General features: G+C 33.6%; 1 protein-coding gene across 7 annotated transcripts in view; it reads right to left on the bottom strand.

Moving 5' to 3' along the window:
• The window catches only part of GCC2 (GRIP and coiled-coil domain containing 2), a 44473-nt gene extending 21529 nt beyond the window's left edge, over positions 1-22944 (bottom strand). For 3 of the 7 annotated variants that reach the window (XR_897483.2, XR_002778502.1, XM_011386496.2), the window contains exons 1-10: positions 22873-22944; positions 18816-18920; positions 15658-18132; positions 14678-14747; positions 13051-13151; positions 12856-12954; positions 5777-5896; positions 5181-5345; positions 4720-4824; positions 3918-4080 (exon numbers count right to left, since the gene is read on the bottom strand). Coding sequence is in view for 2 of the 7 variants with exons in the window: in XM_011386496.2 (XP_011384798.1) it covers positions 3918-4080; positions 4720-4824; positions 5181-5345; positions 5777-5896; positions 12856-12954; positions 13051-13151; positions 14678-14747; positions 15658-18132; positions 18816-18833 (3316 nt within the window). In the remaining 5 variants the exon portion in view is untranslated. Of the gene's footprint in view, positions 1-3917; positions 4081-4719; positions 4825-5180; positions 5346-5776; positions 5897-12855; positions 12955-13050; positions 13152-14677; positions 14748-15657; positions 18133-18815; positions 18949-22872 lie in introns of all 7 variants that reach the window. The other 4 variants (XR_002778500.1, XR_002778501.1, XR_002778499.1 and 1 more) reach the window with 3 other exon arrangements.
• Positions 22945-22976: the final 32 nt, after the last annotated feature.

Here is a 22976-nt window from a genome sequence, read left to right as displayed (position 1 = left end):
CTAGTGGCTTTTCCAAGATTCTACACCATTCTAATTAATTTGATACAGTAGGTAGGTAACTCTTCCCCACTGTCTTTAAAAAGGGCCCAGATACCTTCTGATATTCAGGTACTTCATGAACTGAATGAAAAATATCTTCCTAATTATACTTCACCTCTCCCGAACAGGTCAAGTCTTCACTCCAACTAGGATGCTCATACAGCAGCTGCAGAAAGGAATACCCTTTCCTAATCTACTTTTTCTCTCCAAACCTTACCTTCAAGGCTCAACTTGAGCCTGAAATTTTAAGTGTCTCAGTCCACAAAACCTCTCTCTCCCATCTGAACTCCTAGCACTCACTGCCTGTACAACTCATTTCTGTACTTACCATTGAGAAGTCTGTGGCCTTCTTGAGTTAAGCACCTTTTTTGTTTTTTTTTCCAGGTATTAGCCTCTCTTTCAGCTAGCTATCAAAAATATATGGATCCAATAATTCATAAAACTAAATGTTTGTATTGTGGGAGTATAACCTAAATAGAGCTCTGCTATTCAATTTACACCAAGAATGTAGCTGTAAGATCCGGTATATGCATGGTTAATGATATATGCATAGGGAGTTGTACAGAAACTACAATCTGTTCAATTGTCTGAAGGCAGATCATCAGAACTCTGCAAACTTGGACTTTATATTAGGTTATTCATTCACGGTATCACCTTTATTAAACTGGGATTTGGCGAAAGGCTGAATGAAACATGCATTACAAAACAGTCATGGAAGATTTATTTATTGTGGGAATGCCACTGAGACTACACATCCAAATTATCAGTGGTTCTTGTTAAAATTAAATACAAAATGGAGACTGGACTTGAAAATTCCCTAAGCAGACAAAACCATTTATACCACATAAGTGAAACTTAGCTTATTCTGCAAAACAAGTGAACCTATTAACTTGGGTGCTTCTTATAACTGCTTCTGACAATCATAAAGAAATTTAAGTCACCTTCCTAAAAATGGTATCTAATAATCATTTTAAACTAATCTCTCATTTAAAAACCAAACATTGCAAAGGTTAAACAACTTCCTCATTTTTACTTTATGAGCCATCCTGTGATATCATGCCCCTGAGCTATCAGTCTGTGAATTGAAAGTTCCCAGTCTTGAACTGTTTTTGTAAACACAATAAACTTTTACCTAATACTATTTATTGAACTGATAGTTTTAATTTTGCTATTTCTTGATGTTTGACACTCCTAAGCTAACATTAACTTTAAAACCACTTATGAGACTTTTGAAAATACGTATTTCAAGGCCCTACCCTTTAAGATTCTGATTCTTTACATCTCTGTCTGGGCTTTCTAAAATATTCTCTAAACTATTCTCTGGATACTGTGTGATATCCAACTCAGTTCTGGGACCATTGTTGCCATATGACACAGTGTTCCTTTTATAAAAATGTCTAAAAAATGTTCTCTCATACATCTTAGTCTCTGGAAAAACTGTATCTTCAGATGCATCACATTTGTTCTAATATTGTGGATACTATGAACCTTGTTACTGATGTTTCTGTCTTTGCTCTGGCTTCTGAGAATCTCAAAGCCAAAGTTATGGGAGACCTTAGTGACAACAAAGATACAAAAAGAATTGCACTTTATGTCTTGATCTTAGTCTGACTTTATTGTACAGTCCTACCTCAATATTACCTTTAATCACATTTCTTCATCATTCATATATCTAAAATCTTGTACAGTAATACCTCTGTACTTATCTCAAAATTTTTTGGAACTTCTGCTTCTGACCATGAAGGAGTAAAAAAGTTTAGACTTATGTTCTTGTAAAAAATTAGAAAACTGAGGAGGTCCAAGATGGTGGTGGTGGAGGAGGATGCTGAACTCAACCCTTCCCATGAACAAAGTCAAATATACATATAAGAAAGAGCAATTACTCCTGCCAGACCACTGAGGGCTGCATGAAGAGCTTCTGAACAACAAACAAAAGAAAGAGACAGCACAGAGAAAAATGGGAAACCACAGGAACTTTCTTGGGTAGGAGGAGCTGATGAGTGCCACTGTTTATGACCCCCTCCACCTCAATAGGGTGGGTTAGAGCACTGTTGGGGGGGGGGGTGCGGATCTGCAAAATCACCACACCGTGTTCCCAGCTATAATGCCTGGAGCCTTTTGCCTCTAAACAAAGGGAGCAAGCAGGAACAACAGGGCATTGCCAAATGCAACTGGCTTGGGAGCCACTCCAACCCAGCAAGCCAGTGCCCCAGGCACTCTAAGGGCTTGCCCAGTTCCAACCCACCTTCTCAAAACTACCCAGCACATGGAGCTTACACAGAGGTTGCTTGTACACAAGGCTACTTTCTGTACAACAAACAAGACAATGACTGTATAGAGAAGGCTAGGGAGCTGTGGGACCTGTCTGGGGACTTCAGGAATTCTTTCGGGTCAGAGGTGCTGGTGAGTGCCATTGTTTATGTCCCCATCTACTTCCATGGGGTGAGCAGGGGCTCTATCTTAGTGCTCGGGCCTCCCTAAAAGGCTGCTGTAGCACATTCCCAGAAATATCGCCAGAACCCATTTTGGCTTAGAACAAAGGGAGGAAGCAGGATCAACTGGTCATTACTACATGCACCTGGTCTCCCCACTCGAAGCCACTTTGGCTCAGTAGGTCAGTGCCCTGGCTGCCTTAGGAACCTGCGTGACTCTTTCTGGCCTGCCAAAACCACTCAGCATGTGTAGCCTACACAGAGGATGCTTGTACATAAGGCCACTTATTCATTACTGGGAGAGTTAGCTATTTTTGCCTAATTCTTACAAACAAACATAGAAAGTCAAACAAAATGAAATGACAGAATATCTCTCAAATGAAGGTATGGCAGCTTGACCCTGCCTGACCATTTCCTGCTCGAACCAGTTAGTTCCTGACTGCCCGCCTCCACGTTACCAGGACTCTCTGGACTCTCCAGCTGATGTTAGTTTTCTCATACCTTGGCAACCAATCAATGTTCTCTTTCCTTATATAGAATATCGGTAACTGTATAGGAATGTGGAAGTAGGAGACTGAATAAAACTGCCTGCCATGTTACAATTGGGGCTCAGCCTTTGGATGAGAATCTGCTGAGCTGGTGTCGGCATCAATAAATGCTGCTTTCTGCTTATAGCCTCTGTGTCCTGTCTCTCTGTTCGAGAATCCCACAACAAAGGAACAGTAAAAATCCTCAGAAGATCAGTAATATGCCTAATAAGGAATTCAAAGAAATCGTCACAAGAATGCTCACCAAACTTGAGAGTGGAATATGGGAACTTATGGAGAACTTTAACAAAAACATAATAAAGAACCAAGCAGACCTGAAGAATATAATAACTAAAATGAAAACTACATAAGAAAGAATCAACAGATTTGCTAATACAGAAAGATGGATCAGTGACCTGGAAGACAGACTAATGGAAATCGACAAATAGCAATAAATAAAACAAAACAAACCAACAAACCAAAAAAGTAAGGATAGTTTTAAGGGACCTCTAGAATAATATCAAGTGTCCAAACATTCACATTATAGGGATCCCACTAGGAGAAGAAACAGGAAAAGAAACAGAAACTTATTTAAAAAAAATAAAGGCTGAAACCATTTCTAACCTGGGAAAGGAAACAGACATCCAGGCCTAGGAAGTACAGAAAGTTCTAAACAAGATGAACCCAAAGAGACCCACATCAAGATATAATGTAATTAAAATGACAAAAGTTAAATATAAAGGGACAATCTTGAAGGAAGCAAGAGGAAAACAAGTTACATAAAAAGAAAACCCTAAAAGCTATCAGCTTATTTCTCAGCAGCGACTTTGCACACCAGAAGAAAGTGGAAGGACATCTTTAATGTCCTTGTATTATTATGATGAAATTAGCACGTTAAAATGAATTGTGTTTTACTCACACATTTCTTCTTGCAGGGTTTCTTGTTTCTGTTTTTGAATTTTTATTTCTTGCTCCAAATCTTCTATCTTGCAGTTTTTATTATTTAACTTTTGATTTAGTTCTTTCATCAAACGTTCATAATCAGCTATTTCCATATTCATCAATGTGGTTTGTTGGGCATCCTGAACAGAGTATAAAAAAAGATCCACAAAATACTAGCTCATTTGATTTCATTTGTAAAACTGCTAAAATAATGCCACAGGAATAAACAGATTCTACTATGCTTTTTTGTAATAAAAGATTAGACATTAATGAAGAAACTAGAAGTTGGATAGTTTCTAGTTTGTAACTTCAATAAGTGTTTTCTAATAGTTTCATCCAACTTTCTTGGTTTCATTATAACTCATTATAACTTTTATTAATCACAAATATTAGTTCTTCTCTTGTGGGGTTCTTATTTATAAAATATTAAAATTTTAAGCAGCTCATATGGTACCTTTTTTTAGTCTCATCTTTGAAAAAGTTGAGAAAAATTAAGAGTTAAGTATAATACAAATTTCAACTTTTGATATTAAATCTTTATGTATAAGAATCATGTATAAAAATGAAGTATCAAACTGAAATGTAATAATTCATGAGCACAGATTCTTCTGGAGGGATAGGCAGAGAAATAAGTTAAATTTTTAATATTCTGAAGCATTTTATAAATGATAATTTTAGTACAAGTGATCTTGTTTTTGAAATATTTCTTTTCAATATTTATAGAACAGTTTAATGATGTGAATACTGACATTAGTTTTGAGTCTGGTGTTTTATGTTACCTTCTTAACCAGCTCTAATTCTTGCATGGTTTTCTGAAGCTGTTTCTTTTCCTTTTGAAGTTGTAGCTGAAGTTCTTCAAGTTCGTTTACAGAACTGGCATGCTCCTACGATTTTAAATAAAAACACACCCCCCCCCAAAGCCAACCAATGTTTAAAAAGGTATTTGTAAGAAACTATAAAATAAATCTGACAAACTAAAATACAAAATGTTTGTTAATCTTTTAATATTTAAAAAATATACATCCAAAAATCATAGCTTGGGTTCTCAGATTCATAGTTAGCATACATTAAGGAATTAATAAACTTTGCTGTATTCTCAAATGCTACTCGTTAATCTCTCTATAATTTAAGTAACACTGATAATTTAAGTGATATTTGATAAAAGTGATATTCACATTACATAGTGAATTGATCAAATATCACTATGTAATGTGAATTAATCCCATAGGGCTGTTTTTACCTTTATCTTCTGCTCTTTCATAAGTTTTTCAGCTTCTAACCCTTTGTCTGCCATTGCTTTGGCTTTTTGGGCTTCTAAAATCTGTACTTCTAATAACTTGGCATTAGACTGCAGTGTTTCAACACGAGCCAGGAGGTCTTCATTATCAGAATTTAATTTTTCACACTAGAATGACAAATGATTCAGTACTGTAAACACACACAAAATATATACAGGAAAGGAAGAATAAAATGGTAATGAGAATATTGGCACAGTATAAAAAAATGAAGATTTCAAAATGAAATCCAAAGAATGACAATGTTAAGTCAAGAATTAGTTATAAACATTATCACTGGTGATATTAATTTGGCAAATATTACAAAAGATCAGATATACTGGCGAAGGAAAAGGCAAAAATGAAACAAAAACCCCAGGGGAACTAAGATTAGACCAGTAAGTAAGACAGGATAGTTGCTAGTTGTTTTGTCATATTATTCTCCCAACAGCGTGATAAGAAAATGAAATTAAGTTTCTGCCTATGAATTAATTTTATGCAAAAATATAAAAAATGAAATACAATTATTGCAATTTTCATGTCCGTATTTACTCAAAGTTACCTGAAAAGTCGAATTCCTTAATTGTCTTGTAAGGTCTTCTATATGATGCTCAAAATTATTAGCACGTTCTTTTTCTATATCCAATTGTTCTGATTGTTTATCATATTCTAGTAAAAGATTCTTCAATAAAAGACAAAATAATTTACCTTTAGGATATTATCATACATTCAACCAGATTGTATCATTGAGTCATCTTAAGATTTATGAGTCCATTCTGGAAGCTTAACTAGTTACCTAAGTTCAACTTTTGACAGAATATCTAACTGGAATTATATAATAAAATTTGCATATTTCAGATGACTTTTGGTAGGAGGGAATCTATTCAAGAGAATTTTAAATGTATAAAATATAATATTTCCAAGTTAAATATTCTAGTCATCAAAAATAAACTTGTGAAAAGTAAACAAAATTTTAGGAGGGAGGAGAAAAGGTATAATCTGGTCACTTATTAATTTCTCGTAAAGAATTCTGATGAAGGAAATGTTTCAGGTCTGGGCTAACATAAAATAGAGGTGCTAACAATACGAGGATATTATATAGATACAGTCTCACACCTTATGGCAAAACATTCAATATTTTCTGAAGACTCTAAAATCAACTGATTTTTTTTTGACATTCCTAATTGGCCCCTACTAAAGGACAGAATGCCCAGACTGACCTTTTTGCTACATACCAATCAGGTTACCCCCAAAATATGAAATAAGATTTACTGTTTCCAGGTTGCCTATAGTACTTTTCCCTCTTCCCTCTTACGAATCCTGTTTTTGCCTTTGTTCCTGAACAACTATTGACTGTTCTCCTTTACATAAATGAATTTGGGTGTAAAATAACTGAGAAAACGTTTCTAGGTTTTCTTTGAAAGTTTATTTTTGGAAGCCTGAAAAGCAGCCTTCATCCAGCCCTGGACCTCAGGAGTCCTTGAGAAGCTTTCCATGTTCCTCTGATAGTCTCACACATGGCAATTATATGTTCCTTCTGGCTCTTCCTTGCCAAATCTGACTCTTGGCCAAATCTAATTTTGTTTCTAATTCTGATTTCTACACAAGTTAATTATCGTCCACACTGGTTAGAATCTGAGTTTTGATGGTCTGCCCACTTAGTTACTGGCAAAAGGCAGGAACTGGAAATCTAGAATCTGGCTTATAAATTTGTTTGTCCATGTTTATTTGTCTGAGGATTCTGTTACTTCTTGGCATACGTAAATATGGGGATTGAGAGATCATCTGCCTTCTTTTCCATAGAGAGAAGATGCTATGCTTGTTTTGTATTTATGTGGATTCTCCTAACTCAAAAAATCAAATATCTTTATCAGACTTTACCTGGCCTTTTTTGTTTTTACTCATTGTGGTTCTAATAGTTGTCAATAGCTGCAAAAATTGAATTGCTATACTAAGGTTGACTCTAGTAAATAATAGACCCCTATAGGAAATTCTGATTATGATCAGCCATTATTTCTAATGGGAGCCTTGGAATAAAAAATTGAATGTCATGCAAGCAATGGTCTAATTTCCTTGATGGGTATGCTGATGCTTCTAAGCAATAATGACAAATTATTGTTCCTTTAGAACTGTTGCATATTCAGATCTTTTTAAAAACTGGTAAAAATTATTATTATAAGCAATATGAACACTGAAAAAAACTCACAAGTAACCTACTAATTTACATGGCATCTTAATAGTGGTGCTTCCTGAGGAACCTAATGGAGCTTAGTTATATGTCTGTTTTTACTAAAAATGATCACCATTCTTAAACATATAAGCACCTCTGATTTGATCTTAAATCCTGTTGCTTCATTACAAATGGAATCTCTAACTTACTCAAAGATTGGGAAATTTTTATGCTATAAAATCTATTTTAAATAGTGTTTGAATAGATTTTATTTTTTTTTTAAAGCAGTTTTAGGTTCACACCAAAACTAAGGGAGATTTCTCATTACCTGCTCCTCCCAATGCATAACCTCCTCCATTATCAACATTCACCATCCCAGTGGTACATTTATTACAATGTATAAACCTACACTGACACATCACTATCTAAAGTCCATAGTTTACATTAAGGTTTACTCTTAGTGTTGTACATTCTAAGGGTTTGGACAAATGTATAATGACGTATACTCACTATTACAAAGTATTACAGAGCAGTTTCACTGCTCTTAAAATCCTGTGTTCCACCTATTCATCCCTTCTTCCCTACAACCCCTCAGAACCATTTCTTTTTTACTGTCTCCACAGTTTTGCCATTTCCACGATGTCATATAGTTGGAATCATTCATTACATAGACTTTTCATACTGGCTTCTTTCACTTAGTAGTGCTATACATTTAAGTTTCCCCCATGTCTTTTCATGGCTTGATAGCTTTTTTCTTTTTTGCACAGAGCACAGTCATGCACTGCTTAACAATGGGGACACATTCTGAGAAATGCATCATTAGGCGATTTCATCATTTGAACATCGTAGAGTATACTTAAAAAAACCTACATGGTATAGTCTACTGCTCCTGGGCTACAAACCTGTACAGCATGTACTGAATACTGTAGGCAATTGTTAAAACAATGGCATTTGTGTATCTAAACATAGAAATGATACAGTGAAAATACAATCTAAAAAACAAAAAATGGTAAACTTGTATAAGGCAATTACTATGAATGGAGCTTGTAAGACTGCAAGCTGCTTTGGGTGAGTCAGTGAGTGAATGGTGAGTGCAAGTGCACGTAAAGCCTAGGACATTACACTACTGTAGACTTTATAAACACTGTACCAAAACCCCTCCCCCTGCTTCCACCAGACAGTCAAAAATAGAACATCAAAGCTGTCATGCTCCTCCATGAACAGAGATGTGAGCTGGACTGATTGGAAATATTAAGGAGAAACTGGCTAGTTAAGGTATAAATCACCATAATAGTGGCTGTCGGGAAGGAGTGAAAGGTGGCCTGAGGATCAGGAGGAATAAGAAATCAAGAACATAGGGGATTGTTGTGACAATGTGGTTTTAGCTATTACATGTTGCAGCAATGGTCAGATTGAAGAACTTTCTGGTATTCATTAAAAAAAAAAAAAAGGGTATTTAACATGGAGAGGGTACAGAACTGAGGACTCAATATTTTGACTGGAAATTTTAGTTCCACTGCCCCAATCTGGTACAAAGGGCTCCCTCTCTGACACTGAATTGATGGAAAAAATAAATCTTATCTATGCTTTACATCATTACAATCTGAAAGTATTTCCAAAGTACAGGGATAAGATGGCTCCACAGTATCACAGAAAGCTTTTACTAAAGTGGCAGTGGCACTCAATCCCTGTGCAAGTAGCTCCTCTGGATCTGTGTCCTTGTACAAGATCTTAGCTCCTCAACAAAGAATTTACAGCAATGCCCTATGAGGACCATCAAGCTAGGTCTAGAAGGGCTATGATGCCCTCTGAATATGTAGCACTGGGGGCACAGGTACCTGTGTGCTGAAACAGGTTAGTGGCTGACTGACTGGAATGTAATCTGTACACTCAAAATTGAGAGGGAATCTATTGCCAAGCCCCACAGATACTGCTCCCATCAGACGAAAAAAAATTCTTCCTGAACCACATATTCTATTTCTTACAGGAAACTCAGCACCATTATAATCGTATAGGACCATCATATATATGGTCCATCATTGACTGAAATATTATGTGGTGCATGACTGTAACATTCAGTTGTCTAAATGCATCAGTTTATTTATCCATTCACCTAGTGAAGGCCATCTTGGTTGCTTCCAAATTTTAGCAATTATGAATAAAGCTGCTATAAACATCTACGCATACACAAGTTCTCACATTCTTTGGATAAATACCTAGGAGCACGGTTCCTGAATCATATGGTACGAATATGTTTAGTTTTGTAAGCAACTGCCAAATTTCTTCCAAAGTGGCTGTACCATTTTGTATTCTCATCAGTGATGAATCAGAGTTCCCGTTGCTCCACATCCTTGCTAGCACTTAGTGGTGTCGTCACTTTGGATTTTGGCCACTCTGATATATAGCGGTATCTCACTGTTGTTTTAATTTGCATTTCCCCGATGACATATAACATGGAGTATATTTTCATGTGCTTATTTGCCATCTGTTTATCTTTTTCAATGAGGTATCTGTTAAGGTCTTTGGCCCACTTTTTATATTTGTCTTTTTGTTTTCTTATTGTTGAGTTTTAATACTTCTTTTAATATTCTGGATAACAGTCCTTTATCAGATACATGTCCTCTGCAAATATTTTCTCCAGTCTGTGGCTTGTCTTTATTCTTTTGACATTATCTTTCACAGAACAAAAAAAAATTAATAAAGTAGCTTAATTCTTCCATGGGTCATGCGTTCACTGTTCTAGCTAAAAAGTCACTGCCATATGCAAGGTCATCAAGGTTTTTTCCCGTTATCTTTTAGGAGTTTTATAATTTTATTTTTAGGTCTACGATCCACTTTGAATGATTTTTTATGACGGGTATAAATAAGGTCTATGTCTAGATTGTATTTTGCATGTGGATGTCTAGTTGTTCCAGCCTCATTTGGTAAAGATTATCTTTGCTTCACTGTCAAAGATCTGTTGACTGCATTTATATGGGTCTGTTTCTGGGCTTTCTACTCTGTTCTACAGATCTGTCTATTCTTTTAGTAATACTACAGTCTTGATTGCTGCTGATTTACAGTAAGTCTTGAAGTAAGATAGTGTTAACCTCCCACTTTGTTCTTCCTCAATACTGTATTGCTTATTCTGGGTCTGACTTGCATCATTTTCCTTCCCTCTAAAGAACTTCTTTAAATATTTCTTGAAAGGCATGTCTACTAAACACTAATTCTCTCAACTTTTATCTGATAAAGTATTTCAGCTTCACTTTTTGGAAGATAATTTTGTAAGGCACAGAAATCTAAGTTAGTGGATTTTTTTTCTCTCAATACTTTAGGTATTTTATTCTACACTCTTTCCTACATGGTAAAAAGCTGGATGTAATTATTATTTTTGTTGTTCTTGTAAGTAAGATGTTTTTCCAGTTTGGCTTTTTTAGAATTTTTTATCTTTGATGTTCTACAGTTTGAAAATAGTATGTCTAGGTATAGTTTTTTTGGCATTTACCATGCTATCTGTTCTCCGAGCTTCCTAGATCTGTGGTCTGGTGTATGATATTAATTTGGAAAAATTCTGTCACTACTGTGTCAATTACTTCTTTTGTTCTTTTCTCTCTTCTTATGGCATTCCTATTGTGTGTATGTTATACCTTTAGTAGTTGTCCCACAGTTCTTGGATATTCTATTCTTTTTGTTTTCAGTCTTTTTGAAATCTATATTTTAAACAAATATATTGGTATACTTGATCTACCTCTGGAGGAAATTAATAAATTAGATTGTGAGGTTCTTGAAATGTAAAAAGTAAGCTCCTAATGGCCCATAAAAGATAAATAAGTCCATACATAAATTTCAAATAAATGTTTTTAAAAAATGTAATTATGAGCTATCTTTATATATTAAGGATACTAATCCTTTGTCATATTTTCATATAATTTTATATTTTGTATAGTTCAATATATTTTCCTTGGTAACTTCTTTAACTGCTTTTAAGTATAGAAAAGTATTTAATATTCAGAAATCAAATGATCAAGTATTTTATTCTAGTTTTTAAAAAATCACTTTCATTTTGACAAAACTCTTTAATCTACACAGAATTAATTTTGATGTGTAGAATAAAGTAAAAATTTAACTAGATTTTCTGGAATAGTTTTCTAATTCCTTCTCCTTTGGTTTCTGTGTTTTTAAATCTTACTGAGGTAGTATAGCTTACTTGGTCAAAGAACAGATCTGAAACCAGACTACCTGAAATCCAATCCCAGTTCTGCTATGTTACTTGCTCTGTAACCTTTAGTCTCTTAACCTCTTTGTACCTCACATCCCTCACTTGTACACTGGCAATAACTTATTTCTTGGGGTTGTTTTGAGAATTAAGTGTGATAAAATATGCAAAATGCTTAGAAAAGAGCCTGGCCTATAAGTGTTTGTTGTTATGCATAAGTCTCTACGTCTTCTGTTATATTAATGTCTTATATTTGCATAACAACTATATCACATTATTGTAGTTTTATGATAAATTGTCTGCTAGAGTAAGATGTCACTTTTCACTTTAAAAAATATTAGTTATTCTTGCTAGCTTATTTTCTATTTGAAAATTGGAATGATTGTCAAGATCACCCCACCAAAAAAAAAAAAAAAAAACCTAGAATTTTTAGTGAAATTGTTTTAGAACTTGTAAATCAAACTGAGAACTAATATTTCAAATAACATTCAGTCATTATATATATCTTTCACAGTTTTCTTCATTAAGTGCCAAATTTTCTCATTAAAGTTCTTGCTGAACTTTTATTTTTTGGCTACTATGAGGCTTTCTTCTTTCAATTAAATTCTACTTGATTATTGCTCACTCTTTCCCTACACACCTTTACTTTTCTATATAGTATGTATCTTGTATTTTTGTCTACTTGTCTATTACTGCCATTGGAATTTAAGTCCTGAGGGGTCAGTAACTTGGTCTATTTGGTTGACCACCATCTCCCCAGTACTTAGTACTCAGTCCAACTGTAAAAATATTTGCTGAATGAGTAAAGAAATACAATGGCATTTATCTTGCATTTAGTGATTTTGTTAATTTTTAATTCTTATATTTTTAATAATAGATTTTCATGCTATTTAAGTTGATAAGCACATTCCCTCCAAATAATATTTTCATTTTCCTGTTAGACCTGTTGATTAAGCTTCAGGTTTATTCACTTGGCCAGAAGAGTAAATAACAACAGTAATAATAGCCATCTTTTTTTGTTACCGATTTTATTATGAAATCCCAAAATAAAATTTTTAGTTTTAAAAAGCAGGCACTATTAAAAAAAAAAGGCACTATTTAAAGTTTAGCCACTTAAAATCTTGACACTAAAATGATATTACATTACACAAAAACAGAAAAAATGATTTACTAAAAAATACAAGGTGATTGTCTTATGGACAAGAGTTTCATCTTTCTAGTACAATTCTTAGAAGTTACAAATATAACTTGTTATTAAAATAACTATTTTTACCTTATAGCTTTCTGCTCCTTGAATAAGATCTTTGATGGAAGTAGATAACTGATCTTTTTCTGATCGAACAGATTCGAGTTCCTCCCTTAGAGTCTGGGCCTATTTTAAATATACAAGAGAGAATTTTTATGGACAGAAAAACTTGATTTTCAAAAATGTAGGATTCTTGAAACTTGCCTTTTTAAGTCACCTTACCTCTTTTCTGCTAGAATCTAGTTCTTTCTTTGCTTTCACAGCAACTAGTTTTATCTTATTTATTTTCTCCTCTTTCTCTTTGGACTCTTTTTCCAGATATTCTAAAAACATAAAATGAATGGATTATGTATGATCTCAAAAGAAAGAAAGGGAAAATATTTAAATTATTTGCTTATTTTAGCTCTAGAAATTGATCTTTAATCTGAAACAAATTCTGCAATTTGAAATTAAAATAAAATAAGCAAAAATATTAAAACTTATTTATGTGAAAACTTGTTTATTATCTAAGTGAGGCAAACGATGTAAAAAATTTCCATTTTCTTCAATCCTCCAAAATAGTCTACTTTTTTTTTTTTTTTTAAGCCATTTTATAAGGGTCTAGGAATTGGAGAGGCTGTTAGGACACCTTTAACCTTAGATTTCCTGGAAACGCAATGCAAGAATGCCAGGATTTTAGCTGGTAATTTGTAAAGAAGGATCTAAAAGAGATACCAGATGAAGTTATGTATTTATGCTCCCTAAGCATATTCCTCTTGGTTGGTGGGTCTGATTTTTATGACTTAACCTTTAATGTGTTTTATGTATCCAATCCTGATTCCTGCCCTTAACTTCTTTAGCCATTTCCCCTATTGAAACTCCAATGCTCCATATCTTACTTCTTGATGGTATCATTGTTTAACTTCAGTTACAATTTGGATTTTTGTCCCTGCTTATTGATCTAGTTGTACCTGTGCTCATACATGTTGTCTTTCTTTGGCTGCTACAGGTAAATCATCTGTGTGTGTGTGGCATGGGCCAGTTGTTCTAATTCTGCATTTCATCCTATACTTCCTCGCCTACTCAGGCATCAATGTAGCAATTCTCCCCCTCTTCTGAGCAGCATATCCCCATCTCTATTGTTTTTTTTCCCCAACAATTTATAAATATGCAACAAGAAAAATATCATCAAGAGTTTAATCTAAAAAGAGGAATGATGGGCACATTACATATTTGTTTCTTCATCTTTAAAAGAGCTACCCCATAATGTGTCTACGAGGAATAATGGATAAGCATTTCCTGGAACTTCCTAATATACTCCCTGGTGTTACATGTGTTAACATACAAGCACCCACTATTTCCTTTTGCCAGAATACCTTTCTTCTTGTGACAAATTTTTCATCCTTCAAGAAAAGCATAGCCTATTCTGTGTTTTTCCTAACTCAAAACAGGCAGTTAACTATGCCTTTCTGTACTGCCAGCACTGTACTTTGCCCACATCTAAAACTACTGTAATAACAGCCACTTCTGGCAGTGATCTCTTTGAAGACATGGTCTGTATCTTAATCACCTTTCTATTACTAGTGCCTAGGTAGTTAGGCATTCAAATAGTTTGCTAAATGAATGAAAAATCCAAAACATCGTGGAAACATTTATAAGTGAAATAACATCAGTCCTTTATCTGGATTAAACAACAGAAAGTGACAGTTTTGAAAAGAGAGGAAAACAGATGGCAGAGGGGCAAGAATGGGGACAATAGGAAAAGACAGCTACTTATCATGATTTAAAGACTAATTAATTGGCTACTATATTTCCCAATCCATTGTAACACTAAGAAGAATTGTGGCAACATATGCAAAACTGTACTTACCTATTTTTTCTTCTAGCTCTTTCACCAAAAAAGGTTGATCATTATCTACAGGTGTTTTCTCTACGGAATCCTAAATTTTAAGGAAAAACAAAAACAAAACCAGAATTATTTCATTCCTCATGATGTAAGCCATATTAAGCATGAGAAAATCATGATTAAAAAATATTCATGCAAAAAGTAATTTGGTGAAGTCTTTTTCTTGCATTAATAGAACAGGTAATACAGACTTTATGCATGTAGTAATTTCTAGAAACAGTAGTATCCAAGGCCAAGATGAACAACCTGACACATATCAAATACATAATTATCATGAAAAAAATTAGTTTACCATACTTTCACAATTTCTGGAGAAAAATCTAAAATTTTGGCTAAACACCACTGTAGCCTACTATAATATTCAATAGTGCTCTTTAAGAAAGGTAATATGTACATCAGTGGTCCCCAACCTTTTTGGCACCAGGAACTGGTACTCCTATGAGAATCTAATGCCTGATTTAAGGTGGAGCTGAGGCAGTGATGCTAGTACTACAGAGTGGCCACAAATAACGTGAAGCTTTGCTAGCTCACCCACTGCTCACCTCCTGCTGTGCGGCCCAGTTCCTAACAGGCCATGGACCTGTACCGGTCCATAATCTGGGGGCTGGGGACCCCTAATGTATATAACAATAAAATTCAAATTTTTTCATGTTTAGTTGTAGTTTTGCTGACTAGTTTTTTAATAATGACCAAGACATTTAACTCCCTAATCATTTAATCTTATGCAAGATCATAAATCTAAAATGATCTACAACCAAAAAGTCACCAACGCAATAACAGGATATAAAACATGAAAATGTTTAATGCATTTTCCAGAAATTTTCCATTTGAGCTTACATGCTAAGAATTTACTTCTGACTATAAAGTGTAAAAAAAGTATGTATCTATTTTCCAGAGTCTATGACTAGAACTAAGAATTTAAATCAATAAAATTCAAATAGTACCTTTAATAGTATCAACTCTGCTCTCACATCTTGCAGTTCAGATTCTTTTTGTTCCAACACTAGTCTTAGATCTTCAAGTTCCTTTATAAAAGATTTTTCTTTTTCATTATGGATTTCATTTTTGCTACATAATTTTTGAGATACTTCTTCAAAGAGAACTAAAAGATTCTGATTTTCAAGCCTTGTTTTTTCATTAGCAGTTTTCATTTCTAGGAGATCAGATTGCAGGGCCCCTTTTTCTGACTGGGTTTCTGCTAACTCTTTCCTTAAGAGAATTTTCTCTTGTTCACAGTCTCTTAGTAAAGACCTAAGTTCCTCACATTGAACTATATTCTCCTCTTGAAGGCACTTAATATTTTTTTCTAATTCTACCACCTGCTTATCATATTGAGAAACTAAGGTGTGTTTTTCCTCATTTATTTTAGCTAAAGATTCACCTACAGCTTGTAGTACATTTGCCACATCTTGCTCTTCATTTTCTTCTGAAACATTTGACTCCATTTGTTTAAGAAAACCATACAACTGAGTTTTTACAAATAACTTCTGACCTTGCTCATTTTCAAACAGTTCACCTAAATTATCTCTTTCTTCAACTGTTAACTTAAGTTTCTTTTCTAATTCAGAAATGTGTTCCTTAAGCAAAAGATGTCCTTCTTTTTGAGACAGGAGAGCTTCTAAATCCCTACTCAATTGATTCCTTTCTGAATTTAGTCTATTATTCTCCTCATAAAGAGACTTCACTTCAGATGACAGTGCCTCCTGGTCTTCGGAGAGTGTTTTCAATTGAGCCATTAGCTTTTCTAGTTTTTGGTTCTTTTGATCCTTTTTTTTTAAAGTTTCTTCGAGTCTGCTAGTTAATTCATTTACCTTTTGTTCCAGTTCACTATTGTACTGTGTAGTCTGCTCCATTTTCTCTCTAAGTTCTATAATTAATCTTTCTTCCCTTTCACATTTTATATGGAGATTATCCATCTCCTCACGAGAACTTTTCATTTTACTAATGAAATTATCTTTTTCCTCACTAAGAGAACTTATCTTTGCTTCAAATTCTTGTAACATGGAATCTCTCTGACTAAGACTAAATAAATAGACTTCATTCTTTTCTTTAAGGTTCTTTATGGTATTTTCAAGTTCTGGCACAAGTTCTTTTTGTGATAACAACTTTTCATTTTCTCTTTGGAGAAGATTCACCGTTTCAAGAAGAGCATCTTTTTCATTAAAAGCAGTTCTGAGTTTCTGCTGAAGTTCATTAACATCAGATGCTTGTTGCTGCTTCATTGATTCAAACTCTTGACTTATTTTTCCAGCAGATTCTCCCAGTTCTGCTTGTAAGATTTCCATAATCTCTCGTAAACTCTCATAATTTAAAACTGCTTCTTGCTTTTCTTGCTGTAGGTTTTCACACTGCTCCTTAAGACCCTGTATTTCAAACATTAATGTTAATTTTCCTTTTTCTGAATCTGACAAAAATGTCTCATTTAGTTCTGATATTTCTTTTCGATGTTGTTCCCGAAGATTCTGTACTTCTGTGTTATGCTGTTCCACAGTATCGTGAAATCGTTTATTTGAATCTTGTAGCTCAGATTTTAATTTTTCAATTACACAGCCCTGTTCTTCTTTAGCTAGTAGTAATTCATTAATTTTAAACTCTAGGTCTTCCCGTTCATGAAAAAACTCATCCTTTATACGCTGGGCATCAATTTCAAGTTTTAATTTAAGATTATTCATATAAGTTACTTCATCTTTTAAGATACTATGTTGAGACTCCAGTTCTTTTAAGGTACCTTCCAAGTGTCTGACTTTCTCATTTACTATTTGTTCTACAAAAGTATTTTCTTTTAAGAGCAAAGAACATACCTGATTTTCTTGGTTTGCATTTGAGGTTCTCCATAAGTTTTCTAACTCACATTCATATTTCTCCTGAATGTTCTCCTCACTTGCCTCACACTGTTTGACTAAGTTCTCCTTTAGCTGGTTTAAATTATTTACTTCTGCTTCATGTTCTTTAGCGGATGCTTCAATTTGGCACATCAGTTCTTTCACCTCTTCTTGGTGTGTAGCTTTTAACTGCAGAAGTTCTTCTTGCAAACTATTAATATCTTTTTGGTAGTGCTGAGAATTAGCCTCAATAGCTTTTTGGAGATGAGTAATTTCTTGCTCCTTTTCATTTGTGGTAGTTTCTAATTGCTTTTGCAGATATAAAATTTGCTCCTCTAAGGCTGGCTTAATTTTCTGAATCTCTTCTTGCAGTTTTTTAACATTATCCTCAGAGTCACTTTGAAATTTAAGTTGTTCTGAAAACTCTAATTGTTTTTTCATTGCTTCTTTCAATTCCTTCTGCAAGCTAGCTTTATCTGTAATATGTTTGGAATGTACTGCCATTAATTCATTTTTTAAATTTTCCATTTCCTTCGCACAGTTTCTTTGTGATTGTTCAAACTCCTTGTGCATATCTTCCATCTTAGTTACAGAATCCTATTATAAAAATAAGCAAACAAAAACTATTTAATTAAGACAAAAGAAACCCCTGCCCTATGGGAAAATATTAGCCATAGGCTAACTAGAGAAAAAAAGAAATGAGCAGAAATGTACATAGGAAAATAGGATACTGATATTCCAAGAATTCTATTTAGGCTCTGACTACCTTAAGCATAACAATATATATTAGCAGTACTAATATTATTCAAAGTAATAACTAAAAGCTAGGAAATCTCTTAATTTAATTTCTTTTAAAAGGTGATAAATTATGTAAGCTGTATTAAGTCACAAGGTTTTAACGTATAACTCCTGAATAGATTAATACAAGAGTTTTTGGAGAAATTTGCCCAGACCCAAGGGACAACTGAATATTCTAGAACTAAACAAATAGTATTTAGAGGGTGTGTAAGAATTTAAGTACTTTTTCATAAAATAGGTACTTTTTCATTTTTACTTAAGAATGACATATTATAGCAACAAGAAAGATTAAACAATGCAATGAGTAAATGTTAGCTCTGTCTCTGTAGCTGAGTGATTACAGTTATTTTTCTTTTTAAATATCAATTTGTTTCCATGTTTGTAAATTGTCAAAATCAGATCAGGTGCTTTAAAGGTCTTAGGTTTAAAATTCATAACTACATTATATGAGTTAATTAAAAAAATTTAAAACATTGCTTTACTTCAATCTCTTGCTTCATTTTAATATTTTCTTTCTTCAGAGAAAGACACTGTTGCTCAGTCTCTGCCTTTTCCAGAAGAATAGCATCCAGACGTTCAGTCAATGCCTGTTTTGAAACAGGATGATTTGTTTGCCTGAGGTTAAAAATAGTGAATTGACCACTTGCATAATTATCTCCTTACCTTTTCCAACCCACACTAAAGTAAGAATAAAGATTTTAAAAGGTATATGCAGATGAACAAAAATAAAAGGAAAAAAGACATCAGGATATGAGAAATTTCAACATATTTTCGGAAAATTTAGAGTAGAAGAGGAGGAACTGAGTTAGAGAAGAAAGCTATAACCTAAGGGTCTTCACAGGCTAATACTTATAAAACCAGGAAATACTCTTAAGAGAATTAAACAGTCAGGAATTGGAGGCCCCAGTTATTGTCAAGGGAGGTACAATGTGTGTGGGGTTTAAAAATTGGTGACAAAATGAATAGGGAATAGTTAGAACAAAAGGCAAGAAATTACCCATGTCCTATCTCCTTTAGAGATAGATTTATTCTCTGCAGAAATTAAATAGGAGAGGAAGTTAATAAAATGGAAAATAGATCAACAACTTAAGAGTCAGTTCTTTGAAAAAAAGCTAACAAAGCAGGCAACCTCTCCCGAAACCAATCAGGAAGACTGAAGTAACAAACAATATTATGAATAAAAAGGGAACATATTTACATATAAATCAGAGATTAAATAGTTAAAGAGAGTATTATGAACATTTGGCAATAATATTGAAAACTGGAATGAAATGAATAAAAACTCCTAGAAAAATGTAGCTCTACTAACTCAAAAAAAAAAAATTTAAAAGCATAATTAACTAAATGTACCTAAAAATCAAACTAGCTGTTTAAAATTGTCCACCAAAGAAAACAGGATAGATAGTTCTATAGGTGAATACTATCAAATTTTCAAAGGACGGATTATCCTAATTACATATAAACTTGTTCCGACAAAATAAAAAGTGAAAAGAATTCCCAAATTATACAAAATTAGCACAGCTTGATACCAATACCCAAGAACTTCGCAGACCCTTTTTACCACGAATATAAATAAAGTTAATCCTTAATGTTCAAATCTAGAAAAACACTGAAATCCTAAGTAAACATTAGTCCACCATCACCTTAGAACTGCCTACCTCTGAACTTATGTAAATAAAGAAAAATTTTGTTTAAAAAAAAAAAAACATGTAGAAAGTTCAGAGTTTTGTATCAAGTTATTATTATTCAAACATGAAAGTAAAGCCATTTTAAAATACAAGATGACAAAAATTTTCCTCCCATGCATCCATTCTCAGGAGGCTACAGAAAGACATGATCTACCAAAATGAGAGGGCTAACCAAGGTGAACAACACACGGCCTAGCAAACAGCGGGGCCAGGATAGGAAAGCCGTACAGAAATTCACTGGATCATGGCAAAAGGCCAATTCCAGGAAAACTGTGTAGCAGACTTAGAGAACAACCAGACCAAAATAGTGCAGGAGGACAGAAGGCTTTAGAGGGCAGGTTTTCAGGGAAAAACATAAAAGGTAATTTGATCTATTTGACTATTTGGAAAGTAGAAGTCATTGTGAAAGGTAGCTAAATTTTCATCTACTTTAACAGGAAGTTAATAGCTAAATGTCTAAAATGGATAAATCAAGGAATAGCAGTATAACCGTATTATTTAGACATACAGAGATAATTTCTAGATGTTATTCAGTATTATAAGAAGTTACTCAGTTATTGGTATTATTTCTAAATCATGTGCATATACTGCTTTGGTCAAAACAATTTTAATTTTAAAATTAGTTTTTTCACATTACATATATTATTACAACATAAACTCCTGGTTTGTTAAGTAGCAGGGGAAGCCTAAACATATTAATTTTAGGAGCCATATAGAGGTCATTAAAAGAAAAAAACCTTATAGATTAGAGGCCCAGAATAGACAGTTACTTCTTAGGAAATACAGATTTGTTTCCAGCAAAGAGAAAAAGACAAGTGATATGTACTAGAAATTTTAGTATCTTAACATACAATTTTCACTATATTTTTGCATTTGGAAGCAGCATATAAATTCAATGTAATGCTGTACACCTAAAATTTTGACATGGAAAATATGGCTTTGTATTCCCCTTTTCTAAAAGTCAAATATGTCAGGTTTGTAATAAAACTTTAGGTGTATTTCAATGCACTAGAAGATGACTAACAGAAATTTCACCATAACTACAACATGTAAAAAGTCATAAATTTCTAACATTATATAAAAAACAAAATTTTATATTCAAAGCCACATTTTTCCAGTATACATTTCTCAATAGAGAAAACTTATCAAGATATTTTCAGTTTTCCAGAGGTATAGAGGACCTATTAAATTGCAGTACATAACTTTTCTCAAACAGAAAACTTATAGCAGCTGAATAACTGATGCACATTTTTTTCAATCACTCTGCAAAGTAATTTTCTTGTTACAACTGGAAATCAAAGATTTCATTCTCATCTAATTTTGCCAAATCTTTATTTTCTAAGACTTGAGTGATCAGATAATATGCTTTAACATCAAATAATCTGAAAGGTAAAGTTGGCTAACTTAGAAATATATTCTAATTTCATCTTTAGGAGTAGTTTTGACAGAATGGGAGAATACACTGGAAACAAAGGGCAGACATTAGATATTCTGAAATGCAACTGTATAAAAAGTATTTTAAGGGCTAGAGTTAACTGATACAAAATTAGAAAAGAATCTTTACGATTTTCTTTTCAAATACAAAAATTTTTTAGGTGTGTATGTGTGCGCACACACGTGTATATAAACGTGTGTATAAAATATCCCCCACGAATAATATACAGTAATAATAATAAAGATCTAAATCAGGCAGTCTGGCTCCAGAGCCAATATTCTTAAGTTAAATATCATGTATCTGCACTTTGGCTAGCAATGATTAAGAAATAAATAATGACCAGATAAATGATGAAAACTACTAAGAATTCAGTAATGCTAAAATAAATCAGTACTTGTAAATCCCAACGATATTTGTGCATGCCATTCATCCTTCATCTATTACTTTGGCTAAGTAAAGAATGAAATGATATTGCGTGATATGCAGAGGGATTTAAAGACCCCTTGCAGTTACTCCCTGGGAATCCTTCAATTGTGCACTGCTCACAAGTTGGGAGCCACCTAATGAGTGTAAGATAATATATAATCAAAGAATAGATAGCAAAATTCAAATTATAAATATAGAAAAGGAAAAAAAATTATTGCAGAGCTTTGAGAAGCAAAAGAAACTTTTAAGAAGGTTAAGTCAAGTGGAGGAAGGAAAGGCATTTAGTTAGCATTAAGGGCATGTAAGTAAGAATAAGCAACTCAGGTTCTTATACAGAATAACAAGATAAAAATAGTATTCTGTGATCTGGCAATAGTATGTAGGACTGAAAAGAGACTAGTTAGGGGGTTATTAATATAAGTTACATGTGACATGAAGCATTTAACACAGAGCCATGGAAATGGAAAGAGGATAAACTGCAGCATTATCTAGAAGAAACAATAGGTGACTGACACACATAGAGAAAAAAGGAGATAGGAGAGCTAAAGAGTCTCTAAAGTTACAAGGCCTGAAAAATAGTGCTGCCACTGGTTGTTCAGGAAAGGGGAAATGGTCATGATGAAGAGAGGACAAGAGAAATTGGTAAATGTTTTTTTTCTCTAAAAAGCTAAAAATTTAACTGTGAGATTTGGGTCAGTAGTCATGTCCAGCGATACATATCTACCTACAGATGATATGTATCTATAGATGATTAGTTCAAAAATCATCAAAGGAAAGAGTAATACTCTATTCAGAACAGAAGGGACCTAGAGGTCATCTAACCCTAACTTTTTACAGTCCACCAGAGGTTAAAAATTTATCCACAGGCAGAGAGAAAGTGGAAAAATAGTGCTCTAGGAGGCTGACAGCGCCCAAGGAAGTTTTAGTTTTAGACACTGCCTCTAAGTAAATAAATAAAAATGAAAGCAATATTCACAACTGCTTCATTACCTTAATAATATCATTAGTTTCTCCAGCAACGGGATTTGATTTGAGTTCTTCAATTTCTTTCTCCAATTCTAAACATAAAAAAAAAAAAAAAAAAGATTCTGGTT

This window comes from Pteropus vampyrus, unplaced genomic scaffold, assembly GCF_000151845.1.
Source record: "Pteropus vampyrus isolate Shadow unplaced genomic scaffold, Pvam_2.0 Scaffold2158, whole genome shotgun sequence".
Taxonomy (NCBI): domain Eukaryota; kingdom Metazoa; phylum Chordata; class Mammalia; order Chiroptera; family Pteropodidae; genus Pteropus; species Pteropus vampyrus.
The sequence above is the reverse complement of the archived record's forward strand: the minus strand, read 5'-3'. Positions and strand labels throughout refer to the sequence as shown.